At 44.6% G+C, this 25223-nt stretch overlaps 1 protein-coding gene across 5 annotated transcripts in view; it reads right to left on the bottom strand.

Annotated features, from left to right (window-relative positions):
- The window catches only part of LOC123392855, an 83902-nt gene that overhangs the window by 19346 nt on the left and 39333 nt on the right, over positions 1-25223 (bottom strand). For 4 of the 5 annotated variants that reach the window (XR_006607530.1, XM_045082960.1, XM_045082962.1 and 1 more), the window contains exons 8-10: positions 17272-17344; positions 5593-5665; positions 4633-4744 (exon numbers count right to left, since the gene is read on the bottom strand). Coding sequence is in view for 3 of the 5 variants with exons in the window: in XM_045082960.1 (XP_044938895.1) it covers positions 4633-4744; positions 5593-5665; positions 17272-17344 (258 nt within the window). In the remaining 2 variants the exon portion in view is untranslated. The remainder of the gene's footprint in view (positions 1-4632; positions 4745-5592; positions 5666-17271; positions 17345-25223) is intronic. The other variant, XR_006607531.1, reaches the window with a different exon arrangement.

Genomic DNA, 25223 nt, shown 5'->3' with positions numbered 1-25223 from the left:
TTTTGTCTGTCCTGTCCTTCCCAAATACCTTCACCCATTCGGTGGGTTGCCTCTTTGTTTCCTTGACTCTTTCCTTTGTTGGGCAGAAGCTTTTGATTTGATGAAGACCCTAAAGTTCATCTTCACTTTTGTTTCCTTTGCCTTTGGACACATATGTGGAAAGAAGTTGCCGTCGCTGATATCAAAGTGGTTGCTGCCTATATTCTCCTGTAGGATTCTGATGGATGTCTGTCTCACGTTGAGATCTTTTATCCATTTCGAGTTTATCTTTGTGGACGGGGTATGGAATGGTTGAGTTTCATTCTTCTCCATAGAGCTGTCCAGTTTTCCTAGCACCATTTATTGCAGAGAAAGTCTTTCTTCCCCTGTATACTTTTTCCTGTGTTGTCGAACATTGTTGGGACCATAGAGTTGAGGGTCCATATCTGGGCTCTCTACTCTGTTCCACTGGTCTATGTGTCTGTTTTGATGCCAGGACAGACAAAAGGTCGATATCCAGGATCTATAAAGAACTCCTGAAACTCAACACACACAAAAAACAGACAATCATATCCAAAAAGGGGCAGAAGACATGAACAGACACTCCTCCCATGAAGACATACAAATGGCTATCAGACACATGAAAACATATTCATCACCACTGGCCATCAGGGAGAGTCAAATCAAAACCACCTTGAGATACCACCTTACACCACTAAGAGACTGGCCAAGATGACCAAGACAGGAAACGACGATGTGTTGGAGAGGATGTGGAGAAAGGGGAACCCTCTAACACTGTTGGTGGGAATGCAAGTTGGTGCATCCTCTTTGGAGTACAGTGTGGAGATTCCTCAAGAAATTAAAAAGAGAGCTTTCCTATGATCCTGCTGCTGAACTACTGAGTATTTAGCCGAAGGATACAGATGTAGTGACAAGAAGGGCCATTTCTACACCAATGTTTATAGCCACAATGGCCACGGTCACCAAGCTATGGAAAGAACCAAGAAGCCCTTCAATGGACGAATGGATAAGGAAGATGTGGGCCATATACACTATGGAATATTATGCCTCCATCAGAAAGGATAAATACCCAACTCTTGTAGCAACATGGACAGGACTGGAAGAGATTATGTGGCATGAAATGAGTCAGGCAGAGAAAGTCAATTATCCTAAGGTATCACTTATTTCTGGAGCATAACAACTACCATGGTGGACAAGGGGAGATGGGGAGGAGAAGGCAAGACAGGGATATTGGAAGGGGAGGTGAACCATGAGAGACTATGGACTCTGAAAATCAATCGGAGGTGTTTGAACGGGCGGGGGGTGGGAGGTTGGGGGATCCAGGTGGTGGGTACTGGAGAGGGCACAGATTGCATGGAGCTTTGTGTGTGATGCAAAAATAATGAATACTGTTATGCTGAAAAACATTAAAAGTTAATAAAAAAAGGGGGGGCAAAAAATCAAAAGGAGAAAACAAGAAGTGTTTGGCAGACTTTTCTGCTGCAGAAATTTGCAGTCTGTAATTGAGTGAGATGATACAGTCGATGTACACAAAGAAGAAAAATGAATCCAAAACAACAGACACAAACAAACAAACAAAATCAAGCCAAGAACACTATCCAACAAGGCTGTCACTCAGAAGAGAAGGAGAGCGAGAATTTCCCAAACAAAAGTTGAAGGAATTAGGATCACCAAACCGTCTGTACCATAAGCATTAAGGGAGACTTTTGAGGGGAAAAGAAAGAGCGTATGGAGGAGGAAGAAAAGAAAGATGCACAAAAGCAATAAAACGAAATCATCTCTAGCAATCGGTCAAGGGAAGCATAGCTTGAAACCATGAAACGTATCACACACCACCACCCTAACCCATGGCTGAGACAAGTGTGAATATTCGATTCACACTTAAGCAGTCATCAACTCACCATAGACTGCTATATGCATAGGATGCCCTAATATAAACATAGTGGTAACTACAAATCAAATCTGGTAACACATCTGCAAAAAACACACAAGAAGGAAGCTCAGTATAGCCTAAAGAAATCAAGCAAACCATGAGAGAAAGAGCAAGAGAAGAAATAATGAAGAACAGTGAAGACAACTTAAAAACAAAAAAAGAAAGTGGCAAAAAATACACACAATTTGAATCTCCCTGAGGGCTAGTGATGATGAACACTTTTTCATGTGTCTGATAGCCATTTGTATGTCTTGTTTGGAGAAGTGTCTGCTCACATCCTCGGCCCATTTTTTGATATGTTTGCCTTTTTCGTGTGTGTTGTGTTTTTTGTGGATTCAAATTAAAACCACATTGAGATATCACCTGACACCAGTTAGAATGGCCATAATTAACAAAACAGGAAACAACATGTGTTGGAGAGGATGTGGAGAAAGGGGAACCCTCTTAACTGTTGGTGAGAATGCAAATTGGTGCAGGCTCTTTGGAGAACAGTGTGGAGATTCCTCTATAATTTAAGAAGAGAATTTCCCTACGACCCTGCAATTGCACTCCTGGGTATCTACCCCAAAGATACAGATGTAGTGAAAAGAAGGGCCATCTGTACCCCAATGTTTAGAGCAGCAACGGCCATGGTCGCCAAACTGTGGAAGGGACCAAGATGCCCTTCAACGGACGTTTGGATAAGGAAGATGTGGTCCATATACACTATGGAGTATTATGCCTCCATCAGTAAGGACGGATACCCAACTTTCGTAGCAACATGGACGGGACTGGAAGGGATTATGCTGAGTGAAATAAGTCAAGCAGAGGCAGTCAATTATCATAAGTTTTCACTTAGTTGTGGAGCATCACAAATATCATGGAGGACAAGGAATGTTGGAGAGGAGTAGGGAGTTGGGGTAAATTGGAAGGGGAGGTGAATCATGAGATACTATAGACTCTGAAAAACAAACTGCGGAGTTTAAAGTGTCGGGGGGGGTATTGGGGTTCCAGGTGGCGGCTATTATAGAGGACACGGATTGCATGGATCACTGGGTGTGGTGAACAAATAAGGAATACTGTTTTTCTGAAAAGAAATAAATCTACTTAATAAAAAAATAAAAAATACACATAACATAGATAGAGAGAGAGAGGGAGAGACAGAGACAGAGAGAGAGAGAGCGGGAGAGAGAGAGAGAGAGATCATCTATTATTTTAAATGTAAATGTTCCAAAGCCTAAAATCAAGAGACATAAGGTGACAGAATGAAGAAAAGTAGATCCGTCTACATACCGCACACAAAAGACATATTTCAGAACGTCGGGCAGATGTAAATTTAAAGGGAAGATTTGCAAAGAACTTTGGCCATGGAAACAGAAGTGAAAAGAAAGCCAGGGTAGAAATACTTGCAGCAGACCCATAATTGACTTTCAAACAAAGACTGAAACAAGAGACAAAGAAGGACACTACGTAATCCCAAAGCATGTAATCAACAAGAACATATAAAAGTTGCCAATATTTCTACTCCCAACATGGGAGCCTCCCGATACATAAAGCAGCTATGCACAACAAGGAATTTGGGGGGTACCTAGGTGGCTCAGTGGTTTAAGCCTCTGCCTTCGGCTGACGTCATGATCCCAGGGTCCTGGGATCGAGCCTGCATGTGGCTCTCTACTCAGTGGGAAGCCTGATTCCCCCTCTCTCTTTGCCTGCCTCCCTGCCTACTTGTGATCTCTGTCAAATCAATAAATAAAAGCTTTCAAAAATAAATACAAAGAACTTTTTCAGAGTATTCAATAAGAGCAGGGGACTCGTACACCCTAGTAACATCCATGGATAGCTCATCTAGACAGAAAATCCTTGAGGAAAATGTGGCTTTGAAGGACATATTGGACTAGATGGCTCTCACAGATATATTCCAACAGTTGGCCTAGAACAGGAAGATACACATTCTTTTCCAGTACCGATAGAACATTCTCCAAAACACATCACATTGGAGGCCACAAACTAGTCGCACAAAAATCAAGGCAACTGAAGTCGTATCAAGCATCTTTTCTAACAGAAACTTTATGAAACTAGCCATCAACCACAGGAAAAAATATGGAACGGACACCATTACAGGGAGCTTCAGTAACACTGAATGACCGAATGGGGCCATCAATAACTCAAAGGGGCAACGAGAACATACATGGAGACAAATGAAAATGTGGAAACACAATGGTCCAAAATCCTTGGGATGCAGCCCTCATTGCACGAAACGGAAGCTAGAGAGCAACACAGGCCTACCTCACGAAGCAAGAAAAACCTCGCATGAACACCCAAATCTTCCTCCGAATGCAGCGAGTACAAGAAAAAAAAACCCAACACCTGTAGGGCGAAGGAAATAGTAGACTACAACAGAAATAAAGAAAACAGAGACTAAAAGCACAACAATACAACGAATCTGTGAAAGTAGGAAGGGATTCCTTGAAAAGATCCCCAACCTGGATAAGCCTTTAGCGAGACTTTCAAAACAAGGGGCGGGGGAATCAAAATGAGAAAAGAAACAGAGGAAACAATAACTGAGACCACAGAAAAAGTAAGTACAATGAAAGACTATCATAGAAATTATAGGCTATGAAACGGGGGGTAAACCTAGAAGAAATGGATAAATTTGTACAAACATGGAACCGCCCAACACTGAAACAGCAAAAAAGAAAGATTTTGAGAAAACTACCAACCAGGATGTGGAATCGGTAATTAGAACACTCCCAACAAAACTCCAGAACCAGAGGTCTTCAAAGGTGGCGTCTATCAAACTTTGAAGGAGTTGATATCTATTCTTCTCCATCTCTTCCAGAAAATTGAAAAAAAAAAAAAAAAAAAAAGAAAAAATTTCAAAGTCAAAGTCATTCTACCAGCTTAGAATGACTCTGGTACCAAATCTAGATAAACAAAATGTGAAAACAAAAACGAAACCAAAAACAAAACAAATGGAGAACGACAGGCCCATAGCTCTGATGAACACAGACAACAAACTCTTAGCCAATCAAATCCACCCATACATTCAGAAACATCGTTCCCCTCACGCCAGGAGGATTGATTTCTGTGAGAGTGCCTTGGTGCGCCCAATAATTCAGAAACTTTGGTGGCGTTTGAGTGCTCAGGAACCTTGGTTATCTTGCCACACTACTCTGGCAGTTCATGACTTGGTATGCTTGACCTCATACTCCTTTAACTAAGACTCTCCTGGATGCCATTTTGGTTCATCAGTTTCCCCATCGGGCTTGTTGCCACTTTTTAGATCACCTGCGGGAAGCCAAGCACTACTCTTTTCTCCTCATATCTAGGGCTCTACTTCCCCTTCTCCAGTCTTTGAGCATCGTCCAAAGAAACAGGGGATGGGCCCTTGCCACAGAACCACTGTTTCTAAGGTCTAGGCACATTCCCTTGTGATCTTTCTTCCCATAGGCTCATCACTCTCAACCTCAGTTTCTCACTCTAAAACACCAACTTGGGTCTAATCTTCTAAAAGGCTCTGGCTATTCCTATTGGACTTGCAGCAGTGAAAACAAACGAAATATAACTTTCTGTCTCAAGCATGAGTGTCTTGAGAGTGAGTGACGATAAGTGGGCAGATATTCAGGGTGGGGTGAAGTACTTGATGCCTTGTTGTGTTGTTTCTTTTGTTTTCCTCTTACCTTGTCTGTCCTGAAAATACCATGTGTAGAAAGCCTTCTCTGTAGCTTCGGAGGCTGCATCCTTTCTAAAAGCCTGGAAAAATAGGGTTCCAAGGTCAGAACTTTGCCCAGGGCATTTGCCACCGCTGCAAAAAATGTTAGCATAGACAAGAGCATGGGTCTTTAATAGCCCACTCTCACGGGCTTTTTGCCTCTGGGGCTCTATCCACATGGTTACCTTGCCAAGCCCTTCCCCTTAAGTCTGTAGTCTTCTAAGTTCTCAAATCCAAATGATCCGACACTCATGCCTCTGCCCTGAAGTGTTGCCAATCAAATATAGCCTCTCCTTCACAAGAAATTTGTAGGGCATCATACCTGGACCAGTGTCACCACCTGGAACAAAATCCTTTTACAGTGACTGCACTTGTTTTGAAGGGTGGGTATGGTATATGTCTGGCCCTCTCAGTTATATGGTAAGTTCCTTACATGTCTGTCCTGGGACAGAGTCTTGTTTCACTAGTAAATAAAGTGGCCCACGTTAGTCATAATTATAATCCTGTTCTAAACATACAAACTATAGACCTAGAGCTGAACGAGCTTTGGCATCATCTGACTTCCCAAATGGATCAAAACGTTGAGCTTTTTCCAGGGTCCGTGAAAATATATACGTATATGTCCGCGTTAGAATACAGAAACCTGTATGCATTTTCTAGGGCCGCTATGCCTAAGTGCCACCAACTGGATGGCTCAGAAGAACAAAAGTTTATTTTCTCCCAGTTCTGGAAAGAAGGCCAAAGATAAGGAGTCAGTTGGGCCATTCCTTCTCTCATATATGGAATGGAGAACTCCTTCCTCTCCTAAATTCTGGTGTAGGCCATCTATCCTTGGACATACCCTATTTCCAAGGAGGCCACCTTATCCTTGTAAGATGGGAATGGGCTTTAAGTGTGTGTGTGTGTGGGGGGGGGGGTGGACTTTGTTGGGACACAATTCTAACTGAAAGAACAATTAGCAATGCTCAGTGCATAGTAACTATTCAAAATATATTTGAGGAATTGGAAAACAAAAATGGCCTTTGTAAGAAGTATTGTTGCTACTGAACAGTACCTAGTTCATACATAGAAACCTATGAACAATAAGTACTCTTTTCTCACAAAAAACACATGGTACTGCCAAGCAACACAATAATTTTTCAGGAACTAACCACCGAAAAATGGCAACTTCTTAGTTCCCTGACAAAGAATTCAATATAATGAAGGAACTTCAGGGAATTTCAAGAGACCACAGACAACTCAATAAGCACAGAAACAATGCATGTGCCAAAGGAGAAGTTCAGTGAACAGAAGTCATTGAAACAAACAAACAAACAAAGAAAAACATTGCAAATTATGGATCTGAATAATCCGATAAATGAATTTAAAAATATAAAAGGAAAAATCAATAGAGGGCTAAAGGGCAAGTCCACAGAATGGAAGACATAGATCTCTTGATATTACCACGTCCAGGGAGAAAAAATGAGAAGATACAAGAGTGGGTACCAGTTCTAGATGGCTACAGGGGACACTCCGGAAATCACCTCCTCCAAGGACACGCTGAATGTGCAGCTCGGTATGGAACCATGAGCTCTGAAAGAAATCCAAACTAGCTGAGCTGCTGGTATACATCCGATAAATAAGAAAAACCCATTTTGAAACAGGAGAGGCTGAGACACATACTCAGGAGGACATGGGAACTGCCAACGTCTTCTAGACCAGGGAAAGATGTGAATCCCACATCCGGTTCCCCACCTTTTAAGACTCCCATTGGAGAGACCAACCTCTGTAAAGCTCTAGTTCTGAAAGCTAATGTGGACAGTGTCCACAACAACATTATGCTGTAGTGAACAGAGGAACAACGTCGAGGGACATGGTGGAGTAGGAGGATCCTATGCTCACCCTGTCCCATGCATCCATCTACACAGCACCGACAACAGAGTCAATAACACAGAAAATTACCCCAAAACTGGCACAACAGACTCTCTACAGCGAAATGCTCTAAAGTGGCTAGATCAAGAGAATAGAAAGGGTAAAGATGCCATCAGGATCTAAAGCCACCTGTGCACCTGTGCTTGGGAGGGAGAGATGCCATGGATGAAGAGGGTAGAGAAAAGCCGACAGTCACACGAGGCAATCCAGGCATGGGGATCCCAGACAAGGAAGACAGATTCCCATCACATTTGGCTTTGCAAACCAAAGGAGCCAAATTCTGTGAGTTCTTCCAATTTCCAGGCGCGTAATACCTGGCACTTTAGGCATCCGTAGAATCAGATCTGCAAGGCCCAGGAGGATAAGAGGAAACTGAGTCCTGCACGCCTGCCCTTCAAGGGACTATCAAATAAGCAGCCCTCGGGAGGAAAGCAGAGAAGAATGGTTTGAAAAATGACGGAGGTACACCAAAGGGAGATTTGTGGACTAATCCCAGAGCATGTGCTTGAGGGGATTGTTGAGGGACGTTCTCCTAGGAACTAAGGAGCTGACTGGTGCGACTTCCCATCCCTGCCCACCAGCTGACATTCCCAGAGGCCTGTGGAAACCAGCTCAGTACTCTTAACCCAACTGGCTCCCTTCTGCCAACTTGCCCGCCTCCAAACCCAGTGAGGGCCGAGGAGGAGTTTTTTCCGTGGCTGCAGGTTACCTCCCACAATGGGCCTTGCTGCTACCGCTTATCCTGCACTGCTACTGGCCTCACCATCCCTGCCAAAGCATGTACAGGTCGCCTCCCCAAACAGATCTGAACAACCTTGTTAGCACTAGGGAGTCCTTGCTTCCTTCTGCGGAACGGCCCCCACCAATACTTCCTGGCCAGAGCCCCTCCGAAACAGTGCCTGACAGTGTTCAAGCAACCATCACAGGGACCAGCCCAGCACTCTCTATAGTGACCCCCCTGACCTACGGAAATGAGAAGATACCCACACATATGAAATATCTCGAACCTTAGCCATGGCTGGAAGCCGATATCTGCTCTGACAGCAGGCCCCTCCCACCAAAGAAACCTTTTAAGGGAACAACACAAGAGAACCGCCCTACAGTGTGGCGCTACTGTATCTTTGGCCAACGCCTGGTCTGGCTCAACTCGAGCCCAAGGGACCCCCAGACTGCCCCCACTAACCCCAGCGGGAGTGAACCCTGCCCACAACCTACAGAACCACTGCACAGGACATGCCTTAGGGCAAAGGCAGCTGAGCCACAAGAGTATTGCTCTCAAAACACAGGTTAGAGACAGCCTTCAAGTGACATGAACACAGCCTTCCTGAGCAGGGAACATGCCACTGCAGAGCACCACAGGGACTCCTTTCTACAGGTCAAAAAGTTCAAGAACGGGACATCTAGTTGACTTGCTTAAAGCATGCAAACAGAGACACTTAGAGGAAACCAACAGACAGAGGAAGGTATCCCAAAACAAAGAACCCAGGACAACATCCCATCCAGAGAGCTAAATCAAGCAGAGATACGCAATATGCCTGCTACAGTAATTAAAGCAATGGTAGAAAACACTCTATCTGTGAGAAAAGAGTGGAGGACGTAAGGCCCTCACCCAAGAGGTAGAAAACAAGAACCAAAGATGAAGAACTTAACAACTTGAATTCAAAATGCATTCCATACCTCTTATGGTTTCTCTCCTTCTCCAACCACTTGTCATTCTGTTTTCCCGCCCATTCCCGATGCTCCCTGCTCTGTTTTACTTAGGAATGAAACCATATGATACTTGTCTTTCTCTGATTGGCTTATTTCACTTAGCAAAATAACCTCCAGTTCCATCCATCTTGATGTAAATTGTAAGTATTCATTCTTTCTGAGGGCTATGCAGCATTCCTTTGTGTGTGTGTGGTGGGTGTGTGTGTGTGTGTGTGTGTGTGTGTGTGTGTGTGCGCGTGTGTGTCTAAGCTGGCCTGCACGGGCGGACTCCACATCACCAATACCCGTGCATCCATCAGTGGTTATCTTGGCTGTTTCCACCGTTTGGTTACAGGGAACATGGCTGCCTTGAAGCTTGGAGTGCAGGTGTCACATGGCATTGCTCCAATTGTATCTTTAGGGTAAATACCTAGGGTCATAGGGTAGCTTTCTTTTGTTGCTGGAGAGGCAGTGGGTAGGGGAATGGGTGTTTGGGTGATAGCCATTAAGAAGGGCAAGGGATGTGATGAGCACTGGGTATTCTATGAAGGGATCAATCATTGAGCACTCCCACTGATACCGGTGATAGGCTCTAAGGTCGCTATTTGGATTGAAATTAAAAGAGTACATACTGGAGCGAGCAAGGTGTGACTCGCTTACGTATGACTGGTTAATGTTGGGAAAACAAAAGCAAAACAATACTGCTGTTAATAATTCCAAGTCTTTATTGCTACATGACATATATTTTTGTAAACTATAATACAATATTACAGAGAGAATAAATTAAAAAAGAAAATAGTTCCCCTATCAAAGACTACCGTCAGTAGCCTTGGCAATGTAAGAACTTGAGAAATCTAAGGCCACAGAGTAAAAGATAATTTGCTTCTAAGGAAAGTATGTCTTTCGGTACTACTGAAAGCAAGTCCACACTTCTGGGAAGACAAAGAAAGTCCCAGAGTGCTGAGTGCGGTTCCAGGACTGGCAATAGTGTTTCGACGACGTGGGGGAGTCAACCATGATGGAGCTGTGTGCTGTGTCTAGCCAGTGAAGATGGAAGAACTCACTCCGGGGAGGACAAACCTTGCACCCACCGGCCACCGTGACCCGTAGATAGACGTTGAAGGGGAGGAACAAAGCCTGGCAGGTGGGAGGCCGGAGTGGAGGGGAGGCAACAGCACCGCTTTAAGCCCCAGGCCCACTCCCAGGCCAAGGAGCAGCAGGGCTTGGCTCTTGGTCTCCAAGCAGGTTTGGAAAAGCTCCCTGTGATTTCACGAAAAAGTCATCATGTCTTCTAGGACCTTCAGGTCTTTGAGCATCTCCATCATCTGCTCTTCTTGCTGGGATCTTTTGGCTCTCTCTTCCTCCAGGCCTCGACACAGAGAATGGAGTTCCTTCATCAGCATCACGTTGGTCGTCTTCGCCTTTCTGTAAGAGTCTGCAAGGCTGGGGATATCGAATGACTCTTTCTCCAGTTTGGCCTTTTCTCCAGATGATTCGATTGCTGCATGCTCCTTCTCAGCTACAGAAACCTTGTCAATGAGGTGGCATTTCTCCTCGATCCCTGCAGCCAGTGCTTCTGCCAGCTGCTTCTCACGGTTCTCGTAGGAGTGACTTCTAACAGACTGAACAAGTCGGCATAGAAAGAGGAGGCCCACCAAGAAGCCAATGACAGGCGGACACAGCAGTGTCTCCCACTGGAGGCTGTGGAACATCAGCCGAGGACTCGAGTCACTTGGCAGCAGCTTCGCCATCATCTCATCCAACTTCCCAAGGATCAGTTCAAAGCCATGCTCCAGAGAGCCTGGCAGCTGCTCCATGGTACTGCTCGACCACAGGACAAGTGATGGTCACCATGGATCCGGTAGTCACAACACACCCTCAACATTCCGCCTGGAACCCTACCAGCAACCGGCATTCCCATGGAGTCAGGTATATGGCAGGGAGTGGGGGAGGGGGGGGCGGGGGGAGAATCGTATGCTCGTCTCCAGGACTGTCTTATTTGGCTTCCCCCTCCCATTCTTACCTCTATCTGTTAAACCTAAAATACAGGGAAATGGCCCCAAAACACATTACATGGAACACACAGGAGACGAGAGCAAGCAGAAGATTCAGTGATCCCAAAGACAGAATGACGGAAAACAATCAAGCTGAAGTGTAGTGTGGAGAAAGTATGATAAAAATGAAATACGATTGGAGAATTCAGGGACACCATCAAGTGTAGTAACGTGGGCATTACAGGGATGCCGGAAGGAGGAGAGGGAGGGAAGGGGACAGAAAACTTATTTGCACGAGTCATAGCTAACACGATCCTGAATCTGGGGAAGGAAACCAAAGTCCACATCCAGGATGCACAAGGAGCCCCCAACAAAATCTTCCCAAGCTAGTCCACCACAAAATGCCTCGTAATCCAAATGGCAAAAAGGGGGTGAAAAGAAATCATTTTAAAAGCAGCAAGAGACCCTGCATATCAAGCTTTTGTCTGTCCTGTCCTTCCCAAATACCTTCACCCATTCGGTGGGTTGCCTCTTTGTTTCCTTGACTCTTTCCTTTGTTGGGCAGAAGCTTTTGATTTGATGAAGACCCTAAAGTTCATCTTCACTTTTGTTTCCTTTGCCTTTGGAGACATATGTGGAAAGAAGTTGCCGTCGCTGATATCAAAGTGGTTGCTGCCTATATTCTCCTGTAGGATTCTGATGGATGTCTGTCTCACGTTGAGATCTTTTATCCATTTCGAGTTTATCTTTGTGGACGGGGTATGGAATGGTTGAGTTTCATTCTTCTCCATAGAGCTGTCCAGTTTTCCTAGCACCATTTATTGCAGAGAAAGTCTTTCTTCCCTGTATACTTTTTCCTGTGTTGTCGAACATTGTTGGGACCATAGAGTTGAGGGTCCATATCTGGGCTCTCTACTCTGTTCCACTGGTCTATGTGTCTGTTTTGATGCCAGGACAGACAAAAGGTCGATATCCAGGATCTATAAAGAACTCCTGAAACTCAACACACACAAAACAGACAATCATATCCAAAAAGGGGCAGAAGACATGAACAGACACTCCTCCCATGAAGACATACAAATGGCTATCAGACACATGAAAACATATTCATCACCACTGGCCATCAGGGAGAGTCAAATCAAAACCACCTTGAGATACCACCTTACACCACTAAGACTGGCCAAGATGACCAAGACAGGAAACGACATGTGTTGGAGAGGATGTGGAGAAAGGGGAACCCTCTAACACTGTTGGTGGGAATGCAAGTTGGTGCATCCTCTTTGGAGTACAGTGTGGAGATTCCTCAAGAAATTAAAAAGAGAGCTTTCCTATGATCCTGCTGCTGAACTACTGAGTATTTAGCCGAAGGATACAGATGTAGTGACAAGAAGGGCCATTTCTACACCAATGTTTATAGCCACAATGGCCACGGTCACCAAGCTATGGAAAGAACCAAGAAGCCCTTCAATGGACGAATGGATAAGGAAGATGTGGGCCATATACACTATGGAATATTATGCCTCCATCAGAAAGGATAAATACCCAACTCTTGTAGCAACATGGACAGGACTGGAAGAGATTATGTGGCATGAAATGAGTCAGGCAGAGAAAGTCAATTATCCTAAGGTATCACTTATTTCTGGAGCATAACAACTACCATGGTGGACAAGGGGAGATGGGGAGGAGAAGGCAAGACAGGGATATTGGAAGGGGAGGTGAACCATGAGAGACTATGGACTCTGAAAATCAATCGAGGTGTTTGAACGGGCGGGGGGTGGGAGGTTGGGGGGATCCAGGTGGTGGGTACTGGAGAGGGCACAGATTGCATGGAGCTTTGTGTGTGATGCAAAAATAATGAATACTGTTATGCTGAAAAACATTAAAAGTTAATAAAAAAGGGGGGCAAAAAAAATCAAAAGGAGAAAAAAAAGAAGTGTTTGGCAGACTTTTCTGCAGAAATTTGCAGTCTGTAATTGAGTGAGATGATACAGTCGATGTACACAAAGAAGAAAAAAAATGAATCCAAAACAACAGACACAAAACAAACAAACAAAATCAAGCCAAGAACACTATCCAACAAGGCTGTCACTCAGAAGAGAAGGAGAGCGAGAATTTCCCAAACAAAAGTTGAAGGAATTAGGATCACCAAACCGTCTGTACCATAAGCATTAAGGGAGACTTTTGAGGGGAAAAGAAAGAGCGTATGGAGGAGGAAGAAAAGAAAGATGCACAAAAGCAATAAAACGAAATCATCTCTAGCAATCGGTCAAGGGAAGCATAGCTTGAAACCATGAAACGTATCACACACCATACCTAACCCATGGCTGAGACAAGTGTGAATATTCGATTCACACTTAAGCAGTCATCAACTCACCATAGACTGCTATATGCATAGGATGCCCTAATATAAACATAGTGGTAACTACAAATCAAATCTGGTAACACATCTGCAAAAAACACACAAGAAGGAAGCTCAGTATAGCCTAAAGAAATCAAGCAAACCATGAGAGAAAGAGCAAGAGAAGAAATAATGAAGAACAGTGAAGACAACTTAAAAACAAAAAAAGAAAGTGGCAAAAAATACACACAATTTGAATCTCCCTGAGGGCTAGTGATGATGAACACTTTTTCATGTGTCTGATAGCCATTTGTATGTCTTGTTTGGAGAAGTGTCTGCTCACATCCTCGGCCCATTTTTTGATATGTTTGCCTTTTTCGTGTGTGTTGTGTTTGTGGATTCAAATTAAAACCACATTGAGATATCACCTGACACCAGTTAGAATGGCCATAATTAACAAAACAGGAAACAACATGTGTTGGAGAGGATGTGGAGAAAGGGGAACCCTCTTAACTGTTGGTGAGAATGCAAATTGGTGCAGGCTCTTTGGAGAACAGTGTGGAGATTCCTCTATAATTTAAGAAGAGAATTTCCCTACGACCCTGCAATTGCACTCCTGGGTATCTACCCCAAAGATACAGATGTAGTGAAAAGAAGGGCCATCTGTACCCCAATGTTTAGAGCAGCAACGGCCATGGTCGCCAAACTGTGGAAGGGACCAAGATGCCCTTCAACGGACGTTTGGATAAGGAAGATGTGGTCCATATACACTATGGAGTATTATGCCTCCATCAGTAAGGACGGATACCCAACTTTCGTAGCAACATGGACGGGACTGGAAGGGATTATGCTGAGTGAAATAAGTCAAGCAGAGGCAGTCAATTATCATAAGTTTTCACTTAGTTGTGGAGCATCACAAATATCATGGAGGACAAGGAATGTTGGAGAGGAGTAGGGAGTTGGGGTAAATTGGAAGGGGAGGTGAATCATGAGATACTATAGACTCTGAAAAACAAACTGCGGAGTTTAAAGTGTCGGGGGGGTATCGGGGTTCCAGGTGGCGGCTATTATAGCGGACACGGATTGCATGGATCACTGGGTGTGGTGAACAAATAAGGAATACTGTTTTTCTGAAAAGAAATAAATCTACTTAATAAAAAAATAAAAAATACACATAACATAGATAGAGAGAGAGAGGGAGAGACAGAGACAGAGACAGAGAGAGCGGGAGAGAGAGAGAGAGAGAGATCATCTATTATTTTAAATGTAAATGTTCCAAAGCCTAAAATCAAGAGACATAAGGTGACAGAATGAAGAAAAGTAGATCCGTCTACATACCGCACACAAAAGACATATTTCAGAACGTCGGGCAGATGTAAATTTAAAGGGAAGATTTGCAAAGAACTTTGGCCATGGAAACAGAAGTGAAAAGAAAGCCAGGGTAGAAATACTTGCAGCAGACCCATAATTGACTTTCAAACAAAGACTGAAACAAGAGACAAAGAAGGACACTACGTAATCCCAAAGCATGTAATCAACAAGAACATATAAAAGTTGCCAATATTTCTACTCCCAACATGGGAGCCTCCCGATACATAAAGCAGCTATGCACAACAAGGAATTTGGGGGGTACCTAGGTGGCTCAGTGGTTTAAGCCTCTGCCTTCGGCTGACGTCATGATCCCAGGGTCCTGGGATCGAGCCTGCATGTGGCTCTCTACTCAGTGGGAAGCCTGATTCCCCCTCTCTCTTGCTTGCCTGCCTCCCTGCCTACTTGTGATCTCTGTCAAATCAATAAATAAAAGCTTTCAAAAATAAATACAAAGAACTTTTTCAGAGTATTCAATAAGAGCAGGGGACTCGTACACCCTAGTAACATCCATGGATAGCTCATCTAGACAGAAAATCCTTGAGGAAAATGTGGCTTTGAAGGACATATTGGACTAGATGGCTCTCACAGATATATTCCAACAGTTGGCCTAGAACAGGAAGATACACATTCTTTTCCAGTACCGATAGAACATTCTCCAAAACACATCACATTGGAGGCCACAAACTAGTCGCACAAAAATCAAGGCAACTGAAGTCGTATCAAGCATCTTTTCTAACAGAAACTTTATGAAACTAGCCATCAACCACAGGAAAAAATATGGAACGGACACCATTACAGGGAGCTTCAGTAACACTGAATGACCGAATGGGGCCATCAATAACTCAAAGGGGCAACGAGAACATACATGGAGACAAATGAAAATGTGGAAACACAATGGTCCAAAATCCTTGGGATGCAGCCCTCATTGCACGAAACGGAAGCTAGAGAGCAACACAGGCCTACCTCACGAAGCAAGAAAAACCTCGCATGAACACCCAAATCTTCCTCCGAATGCAGCGAGTACAAGAAAAAAACCCAACACCTGTAGGGCGAAGGAAATAGTAGACTACAACAGAAATAAAGAAAACAGAGACTAAAAGCACAACAATACAACGAATCTGTGAAAGTAGGAAGGGATTCCTTGAAAAGATCCCCAACCTGGATAAGCCTTTAGCGAGACTTTCAAAACAAGGGGCGGGGGAATCAAAATGAGAAAAGAAACAGAGGAAACAATAACTGAGACCACAGAAAAAGTAAGTACAATGAAAGACTATCATAGAAATTATAGGCTATGAAACGGGGTAACCTAGAAGAAATGGATAAATTTGTACAAACATGGAACCGCCCAACACTGAAACAGCAAAAAAGAAAGATTTTGAGAAAACTACCAACCAGGATGTGGAATCGGTAATTAGAACACTCCCAACAAAACTCCAGAACCAGAGGTCTTCAAAGGTGGCGTCTATCAAACTTTGAAGGAGTTGATATCTATTCTTCTCCATCTCTTCCAGAAAATTGAAAAAAAAAAAAAAGAAAAAAAAAAAATTTCAAAGTCATTCTACCAGCTTAGAATGACTCTGGTACCAAATCTAGATAAACAAAATGTGAAAACAAAAACGAAACCAAAAACAAAACAAATGGAGAACGACAGGCCCATAGCTCTGATGAACACAGACAACAAACTCTTAGCCAATCAAATCCACCCATACATTCAGAAACATCGTTCCCCTCACGCCAGGAGGATTGATTTCTGTGAGAGTGCCTTGGTGCGCCCAATAATTCAGAAACTTTGGTGGCGTTTGAGTGCTCAGGAACCTTGGTTATCTTGCCACACTACTCTGGCAGTTCATGACTTGGTATGCTTGACCTCATACTCCTTTAACTAAGACTCTCCTGGATGCCATTTTGGTTCATCAGTTTCCCCATCGGGCTTGTTGCCACTTTTTAGATCACCTGCGGGAAGCCAAGCACTACTCTTTTCTCCTCATATCTAGGGCTCTACTTCCCCTTCTCCAGTCTTGAGCATCGTCCAAAGAAACAGGGGATGGGCCCTTGCCACAGAACCACTGTTTCTAAGGTCTAGGCACATTCCCTTGTGATCTTTCTTCCCATAGGCTCATCACTCTCAACCTCAGTTTCTCACTCTAAAACACCAACTTGGGTCTAATCTTCTAAAAGGCTCTGGCTATTCCTATTGGACTTGCAGCAGTGAAAACAAACGAAATATAACTTTCTGTCTCAAGCATGAGTGTCTTGAGAGTGAGTGACGATAAGTGGGCAGATATTCAGGGTGGGGTGAAGTACTTGATGCCTTGTTGTGTTGTTTCTTTTTTTTTCCTCTTACCTTGTCTGTCCTGAAAATACCATGTGTAGAAAGCCTTCTCTGTAGCTTCGGAGGCTGCATCCTTTCTAAAAGCCTGGAAAAATAGGGTTCCAAGGTCAGAACTTTGCCCAGGGCATTTGCCACCGCTGCAAAATGTTAGCATAGACAAGAGCATGGGTCTTTAATAGCCCACTCTCACGGGCTTTTTGCCTCTGGGGCTCTATCCACATGGTTACCTTGCCAAGCCCTTCCCCTTAAGTCTGTAGTCTTCTAAGTTCTCAAATCCAAATGATCCGACACTCATGCCTCTGCCCTGAAGTGTTTCCAATCAAATATAGCCTCTCCTTCACAAGAAATTTGTACGGCATCATACCTGGACCAGTGTCACCAACTGGAACAAAATCCTTTTACAGTGACTGCACTTGTTTTGAAGGGTGGGTATGGTATATGTCTGGCCCTCTCAGTTATATGGTAAGTTCCTTACATGTCTGTCCTGGGACAGAGTCTTGTTTCACTAGTAAATAAAGTGGCCCACGTTAGTCATAATTATAATCCTGTTCTAAACATACAAACTATAGACCTAGAGCTGAACGAGCTTTGGCATCATATGACTTCCCAAATGGATCAAAACGTTGAGCTTTTTCCAGGGTCCGTGAAAATATATACGTATATGTCCGCGTTAGAATACAGACCCTGTATGCATTTTCTAGGGCCGCTATGCCTAAGTGCCACCAACTGGATGTCTCAGAAGAACAAAAGTTTATTCTCTCCCAGTTCTGGAAAGAAGGCCAAAGATAAGGAGTCAGTTGGGCCATTCCTTCTCTCATATATGGAATGGAGAACTCCTTCCTCTCCTAAATTCTGGTGTAGGCCATCTATCCTTGGACATACCCTATTTCCAAGGAGGCCACCTTATCCTTGTAAGATGGGAATGGGCTTTAAGTGTGTGTGTGTGGGGGGGGGGGTGGACTTTGTTGGGACACAATTCTAACTGAAAGAACAATTAGCAATGCTCAGTGCATAGTAACTATTCAAAATATATTTGAGGAATTGGAAAACAAAATGGCCTTTGTAAGAAGTATTGTTGCTACTGAACAGTACCTAGTTCATACATAGAAACCTATGAACAATAAGTACTCTTTTCTCACAAAAAAACACATGGTACTGCCAAGCAACACAATAATTTTTCAGGAACTAACCACCGAAAAATGGCAACTTCTTAGTTCCCTGACAAAGAATTCAATATAATGAAGGAACTTCAGGGAATTTCAAGAGACCACAGACAACTCAATAAGCACAGAAACAATGCATGTGCCAAAGGAGAAGTTCAGTGAACAGAAGTCATTGAAACAAACAAACAAACAAAGAAAAACATTGCAAATTATGGATCTGAATAATCCGATAAATGAATTTAAAAATATAAAAGGAAAAATCAATAGAGGGCTAAAGGGCAAGTCCACAGAATGGAAGACATAGATCTCTTGATATTACCACGTCCAGGGAGAAAAAATGAGAAGATACAAGAGTGGGTACCAGTTCTAGATGGCTACAGGGGACACTCCGGAAATCACCTCCTCCAAGGACACGCTGAATGTGCAGCTCGGTATGGAACCATGAGCTCTGAAAGAAATCCAAACTAGCTGAGCTGCTGGTATACATCCGATAAATAAGAAAAAAACCCATTTTGAAACAGGAGAGGCTGAGACACATACTCAGGAGGACATGGGAACTGCCAACGTCTTCTAGACCAGGGAAAGATGTGAATCCCACATCCGGTTCCCCACCTTTTAAGACTCCCATTGGAGAGACCAACCTCTGTAAAGCTCTAGTTCTGAAAGCTAATGTGGACAGTGTCCACAACAACATTATGCTGTAGTGAACAGAGGAACAACGTCGAGGGACATGGTGGAGTAGGAGGATCCTATGCTCACCCTGTCCCATGCATCCATCTACACAGCACCGACAACAGAGTCAATAACACAGAAAATTACCCCAAAACTGGCACAACAGACTCTCTACAGCGAAATGCTCTAAAGTGGCTAGATCAAGAGAATAGAAAGGGTAAAGATGCCATCAGGATCTAAAGCCACCTGTGCACCTGTGCTTGGGAGGGAGAGATGCCATGGATGAAGAGGGTAGAGAAAAGCCGACAGTCACACGAGGCAATCCAGGCATGGGGATCCCAGACAAGGAAGACAGATTCCCATCACATTTGGCTTTGCAAACCAAAGGAGCCAAATTCTGTGAGTTCTTCCAATTTCCAGGCGCGTAATACCTGGCACTTTAGGCATCCGTAGAATCAGATCTGCAAGGCCCAGGAGGATAAGAGGAAAAACTGAGTCCTGCACGCCTGCCCTTCAAGGGACTATCAAATAAGCAGCCCTCGGGAGGAAAGCAGAGAAGAATGGTTTGAAAAATGACGGAGGTACACCAAAGGGAGATTTGTGGACTAATCCCAGAGCATGTGCTTGAGGGGATTGTTGAGGGACGTTCTCCTAGGAACTAAGGAGCTGACTGGTGCGACTTCCCATCCCTGCCCACCAGCTGACATTCCCAGAGGCCTGTGGAAACCAGCTCAGTACTCTTAACCCAACTGGCTCCCTTCTGCCAACTTGCCCGCCTCCAAACCCAGTGAGGGCCGAGGAGGAGTTTTCCGTGGCTGCAGGTTACCTCCCACAATGGGCCTTGCTGCTACCGCTTATCCTGCACTGCTACTGGCCTCACCATCCCTGCCAAAGCATGTACAGGTCGCCTCCCCAAACAGATCTGAACAACCTTGTTAGCACTAGGGAGTCCTTGCTTCCTTCTGCGGAACGGCCCCCACCAATACTTCCTGGCCAGAGCCCCTCCGAAACAGTGCCTGACAGTGTTCAAGCAACCATCACAGGGACCAGCCCAGCACTCTATAGTGACCCCTGACCTACGGAAATGAGAAGATACCCACACATATGAAATATCTCGAACCTTAGCCATGGCTGGAAGCCGATATCTGCTCTGACAGCAGGCCCCTCCCACCAAAGAAACCTTTTAAGGGAACAACACAAGAGAACCGCCCTACAGTGTGGCGCTACTGTATCTTTGGCCAACGCCTGGTCTGGCTCAACTCGAGCCCAAGGGACCCCCAGACTGCCCCCACTAACCCCAGCGGGAGTGAACCCTGCCCACAACCTACAGAACCACTGCACAGGACATGCCTTAGGGCAAAGGCAGCTGAGCCACAAGAGTATTGCTCTCAAAACACAGGTTAGAGACAGCCTTCAAGTGACATGAACACAGCCTTCCTGAGCAGGGAACATGCCACTGCAGAGCACCACAGGGACTCCTTTCTACAGGTCAAAAAGTTCAAGAACGGGACATCTAGTTGACTTGCTTAAAGCATGCAAACAGAGACACTTAGAGGAAACCAACAGACAGAGGAAGGTATCCCAAAACAAAGAACCCAGGACAACATCCCATCCAGAGAGCTAAATCAAGCAGAGATACGCAATATGCCTGCTACAGTAATTAAAGCAATGGTAGAAAACACTCTATCTGTGAGAAAAGAGTGGAGGACGTAAGGCCCTCACCCAAGAGGTAGAAAACAAGAACCAAAGATGAAGAACTTAACAACTGGAATTCAAAATGCATTCCATTTTGAATGGTTTCTCTCCTTCTCCAACCACTTGTCATTCTGTTTTCCCGCCCATTCCCGATGCTCCCTGCTCTGTTTTACTTAGGAATGAAACCATATGATACTTGTCTTTCTCTGATTGGCTTATTTCACTTAGCAAAATAACCTCCAGTTCCATCCATCTTGATGTAAATTGTAAGTATTCATTCTTTCTGAGGGCTATGCAGCATTCCTTTGTGTGTGTGTGGTGGGTATGTGTGTGTGTGTGTGTGTGTGTGTGTGTGTGTGTGTGTGTGTGTCTAAGCTGGCCTGCACGGGCGGACTCCACATCACCAATACCCGTGCATCCATCAGTGGTTATCTTGGCTGTTTCCACCGTTTGGTTACAGGGAACATGGCTGCCTTGAAGCTTGGAGTGCAGGTGTCACATGGCATTGCTCCAATTGTATCTTTAGGGTAAATACCTAGGGTCATAGGGTAGCTTTCTTTTGTTGCTGGAGAGGCAGTGGGTAGGGGAATGGGTGTTTGGGTGATAGCCATTAAGAAGGGCAAGGGATGTGATGAGCACTGGGTATTCTATGAAGGGATCAATCATTGAGCACTCCCACTGATACCGGTGATAGGCTCTAAGGTCGCTATTTGGATTGAAATTAAAAGAGTACATACTGGAGCGAGCAAGGTGTGACTCGCTTACGTATGACTGGTTAATGTTGGGAAAACAAAAGCAAAACAATACTGCTGTTAATAATTCCAAGTCTTTATTGCTACATGACATATTTTTGTAAACTATAATACAATATTACAGAGAGAATAAATTAAAAAAGAAAATAGTTCCCCTATCAAAGACTACCGTCAGTAGCCTTGGCAATGTAAGAACTTGAGAAATCTAAGGCCACAGAGTAAAAGATAATTTGCTTCTAAGGAAAGTATGTCTTTCGGTACTACTGAAAGCAAGTCCACACTTCTGGGAAGACAAAGAAAGTCCCAGAGTGCTGAGTGCGGTTCCAGGACTGGCAATAGTGTTTCGACGTGGGGGAGTCAACCATGATGGAGCTGTGTGCTGTGTCTAGCGTGAAGATGGAAGAACTCACTCCGGGGAGGACAAACCTTGCACCCACCGGCCACCGTGACCCGTAGATAGACGTTGAAGGGGAGGAACAAAGCCTGGCAGGTGGGAGGCCGGAGTGGAGGGGAGGCAACAGCACCGCTTTAAGCCCCAGGCCCACTCCCAGGCCAAGGAGCAGCAGGGCTTGGCTCTTGGTCTCCAAGCAGGTTTGGAAAAGCTCCCTGTGATTTCACGAAAGTCATCATGTCTTCTAGGACCTTCAGGTCTTTGAGCATCTCCATCATCTGCTCTTCTTGCTGGGATCTTTTGGCTCTCTCTTCCTCCAGGCCTCGACACAGAGAATGGAGTTCCTTCATCAGCATCACGTTGGTCGTCTTCGCCTTTCTGTAAGAGTCTGCAAGGCTGGGGATATCGAATGACTCTTTCTCCAGTTTGGCCTTTTCTCCAGATGATTCGATTGCTGCATGCTCCTTCTCAGCTACAGAAACCTTGTCAATGAGGTGGTGGCATTTCTCCTCGATCCCTGCAGCCAGTGCTTCTGCCAGCTGCTTCTCACGGTTCTCGTAGGAGTGACTTCTAACAGACTGAACAAGTCGGCATAGAAAGAGGAGGCCCACCAAGAAGCCAATGACAGGCGGACACAGCAGTGTCTCCCACTGGAGGCTGTGGAACATCAGCCGAGGACTCGAGTCACTTGGCAGCAGCTTCGCCATCATCTCATCCAACTTCCCAAGGATCAGTTCAAAGCCATGCTCCAGAGAGCCTGGCAGCTGCTCCATGGTACTGCTCGACCACAGGACAAGTGATGGTCACCATGGATCCGGTAGTCACAACACACCCTCAACATTCCGCCTGGAACCCTACCAGCAACCGGCATTCCCATGGAGTCAGGTATATGGCAGGGAGTGGGGGAGGGGGGGGGGGGGGGAGAATCGTATGCTCGTCTCCAGGACTGTCTTATTTGGCTTCCCCCTCCCATTCTTACCTCTATCTGTTAAACCTAAAAACAGGGAAATGGCCCCAAAAACACATTACATGGAACACACAGGAGACGAGAGCAAGCAGAAGATTCAGTGATCCCAAAGACAGAATGACGGAAAACAATCAAGCTGAAGTGTAGTGTGGAGAAAGTATGATAAAAATGAAATACGATTGGAGAATTCAGGGACACCATCAAGTGTAGTAACGTGGGCATTACAGGGATGCCGGAAGGAGGAGAGGGAGGGAAGGGGACAGAAAACTTATTTGCACGAGTCATAGCTAACACGATCCTGAATCTGGGGAAGGAAACCAAAGTCCACATCCAGGATGCACAAGGAGCCCCCAACAAAATCTTCCCAAGCTAGTCCACCACAAAATGCCTCGTAATCCAAATGGCAAAAAGGGGGTGAAAAGAAATCATTTTAAAAGCAGCAAGAGACCCTGCATATCAAGCTTTTGTCTGTCCTGTCCTTCCCAAATACCTTCACCCATTCGGTGGGTTGCCTCTTTGTTTCCTTGACTCTTTCCTTTGTTGGGCAGAAGCTTTTGATTTGATGAAGACCCTAAAGTTCATCTTCACTTTTGTTTCCTTTGCCTTTGGAGACATATGTGGAAAGAAGTTGCCGTCGCTGATATCAAAGTGGTTGCTGCCTATATTCTCCTGTAGGATTCTGATGGATGTCTGTCTCACGTTGAGATCTTTTATCCATTTCGAGTTTATCTTTGTGGACGGGGTATGGAATGGTTGAGTTTCATTCTTCTCCATAGAGCTGTCCAGTTTTCCTAGCACCATTTATTGCAGAGAAAGTCTTTCTTCCCTGTATACTTTTTCCTGTGTTGTCGAACATTGTTGGGACCATAGAGTTGAGGGTCCATATCTGGGCTCTCTACTCTGTTCCACTGGTCTATGTGTCTGTTTTGATGCCAGGACAGACAAAAGGTCGATATCCAGGATCTATAAAGAACTCCTGAAACTCAACACACACAAAACAGACAATCATATCCAAAAAGGGGCAGAAGACATGAACAGACACTCCTCCCATGAAGACATACAAATGGCTATCAGACACATGAAAACATATTCATCACCACTGGCCATCAGGGAGAGTCAAATCAAAACCACCTTGAGATACCACCTTACACCACTAAGACTGGCCAAGATGACCAAGACAGGAAACGACATGTGTTGGAGAGGATGTGGAGAAAGGGGAACCCTCTAACACTGTTGGTGGGAATGCAAGTTGGTGCATCCTCTTTGGAGTACAGTGTGGAGATTCCTCAAGAAATTAAAAAGAGAGCTTTCCTATGATCCTGCTGCTGAACTACTGAGTATTTAGCCGAAGGATACAGATGTAGTGACAAGAAGGGCCATTTCTACACCAATGTTTATAGCCACAATGGCCACGGTCACCAAGCTATGGAAAGAACCAAGAAGCCCTTCAATGGACGAATGGATAAGGAAGATGTGGGCCATATACACTATGGAATATTATGCCTCCATCAGAAAGGATAAATACCCAACTCTTGTAGCAACATGGACAGGACTGGAAGAGATTATGTGGCATGAAATGAGTCAGGCAGAGAAAGTCAATTATCCTAAGGTATCACTTATTTCTGGAGCATAACAACTACCATGGTGGACAAGGGGAGATGGGGAGGAGAAGGCAAGACAGGGATATTGGAAGGGGAGGTGAACCATGAGAGACTATGGACTCTGAAAATCAATCGGAGGTGTTTGAACGGGCGGGGGGTGGGAGGTTGGGGGATCCAGGTGGTGGGTACTGGAGAGGGCACAGATTGCATGGAGCTTTGTGTGTGATGCAAAAATAATGAATACTGTTATGCTGAAAAACATTAAAAGTTAATAAAAAAGGGGGGGCAAAAAATCAAAAGGAGAAAACAAAGAAGTGTTTGGCAGACTTTTCTGCAGAAATTTGCAGTCTGTAATTGAGTGAGATGATACAGTCGATGTACACAAAGAAAAAAAATGAATCCAAAACAACAGACACAAACAAAAACAAAATCAAGCAAGCCAAGAACACTATCCAACAAGGCTGTCACTCAGAAGAGAAGGAGAGCGAGAATTTCCCAAACAAAAGTTGAAGGAATTAGGATCACCAAACCGTCTGTACCATAAGCATTAAGGGAGACTTTTGAGGGGAAAAGAAAGAGCGTATGGAGGAGGAAAAAAAAAGAAAGATGCACAAAAGCAATAAAACGAAATCATCTCTAGCAATCGGTCAAGGGAAGCATAGCTTGAAACCATGAAACGTATCACACACCATACCTAACCCATGGCTGAGACAAGTGTGAATA

Source organism: Mustela putorius, unplaced genomic scaffold, assembly GCF_011764305.1.
Source record: "Mustela putorius furo isolate JIRA1106 unplaced genomic scaffold, ASM1176430v1.1 tig00000640_pilon_pilon_pilon, whole genome shotgun sequence".
Classification (NCBI taxonomy): domain Eukaryota; kingdom Metazoa; phylum Chordata; class Mammalia; order Carnivora; family Mustelidae; genus Mustela; species Mustela putorius.
Note: the sequence above shows the minus strand (reverse complement) of the source record. Positions and strands in the feature narration are given on the sequence as shown.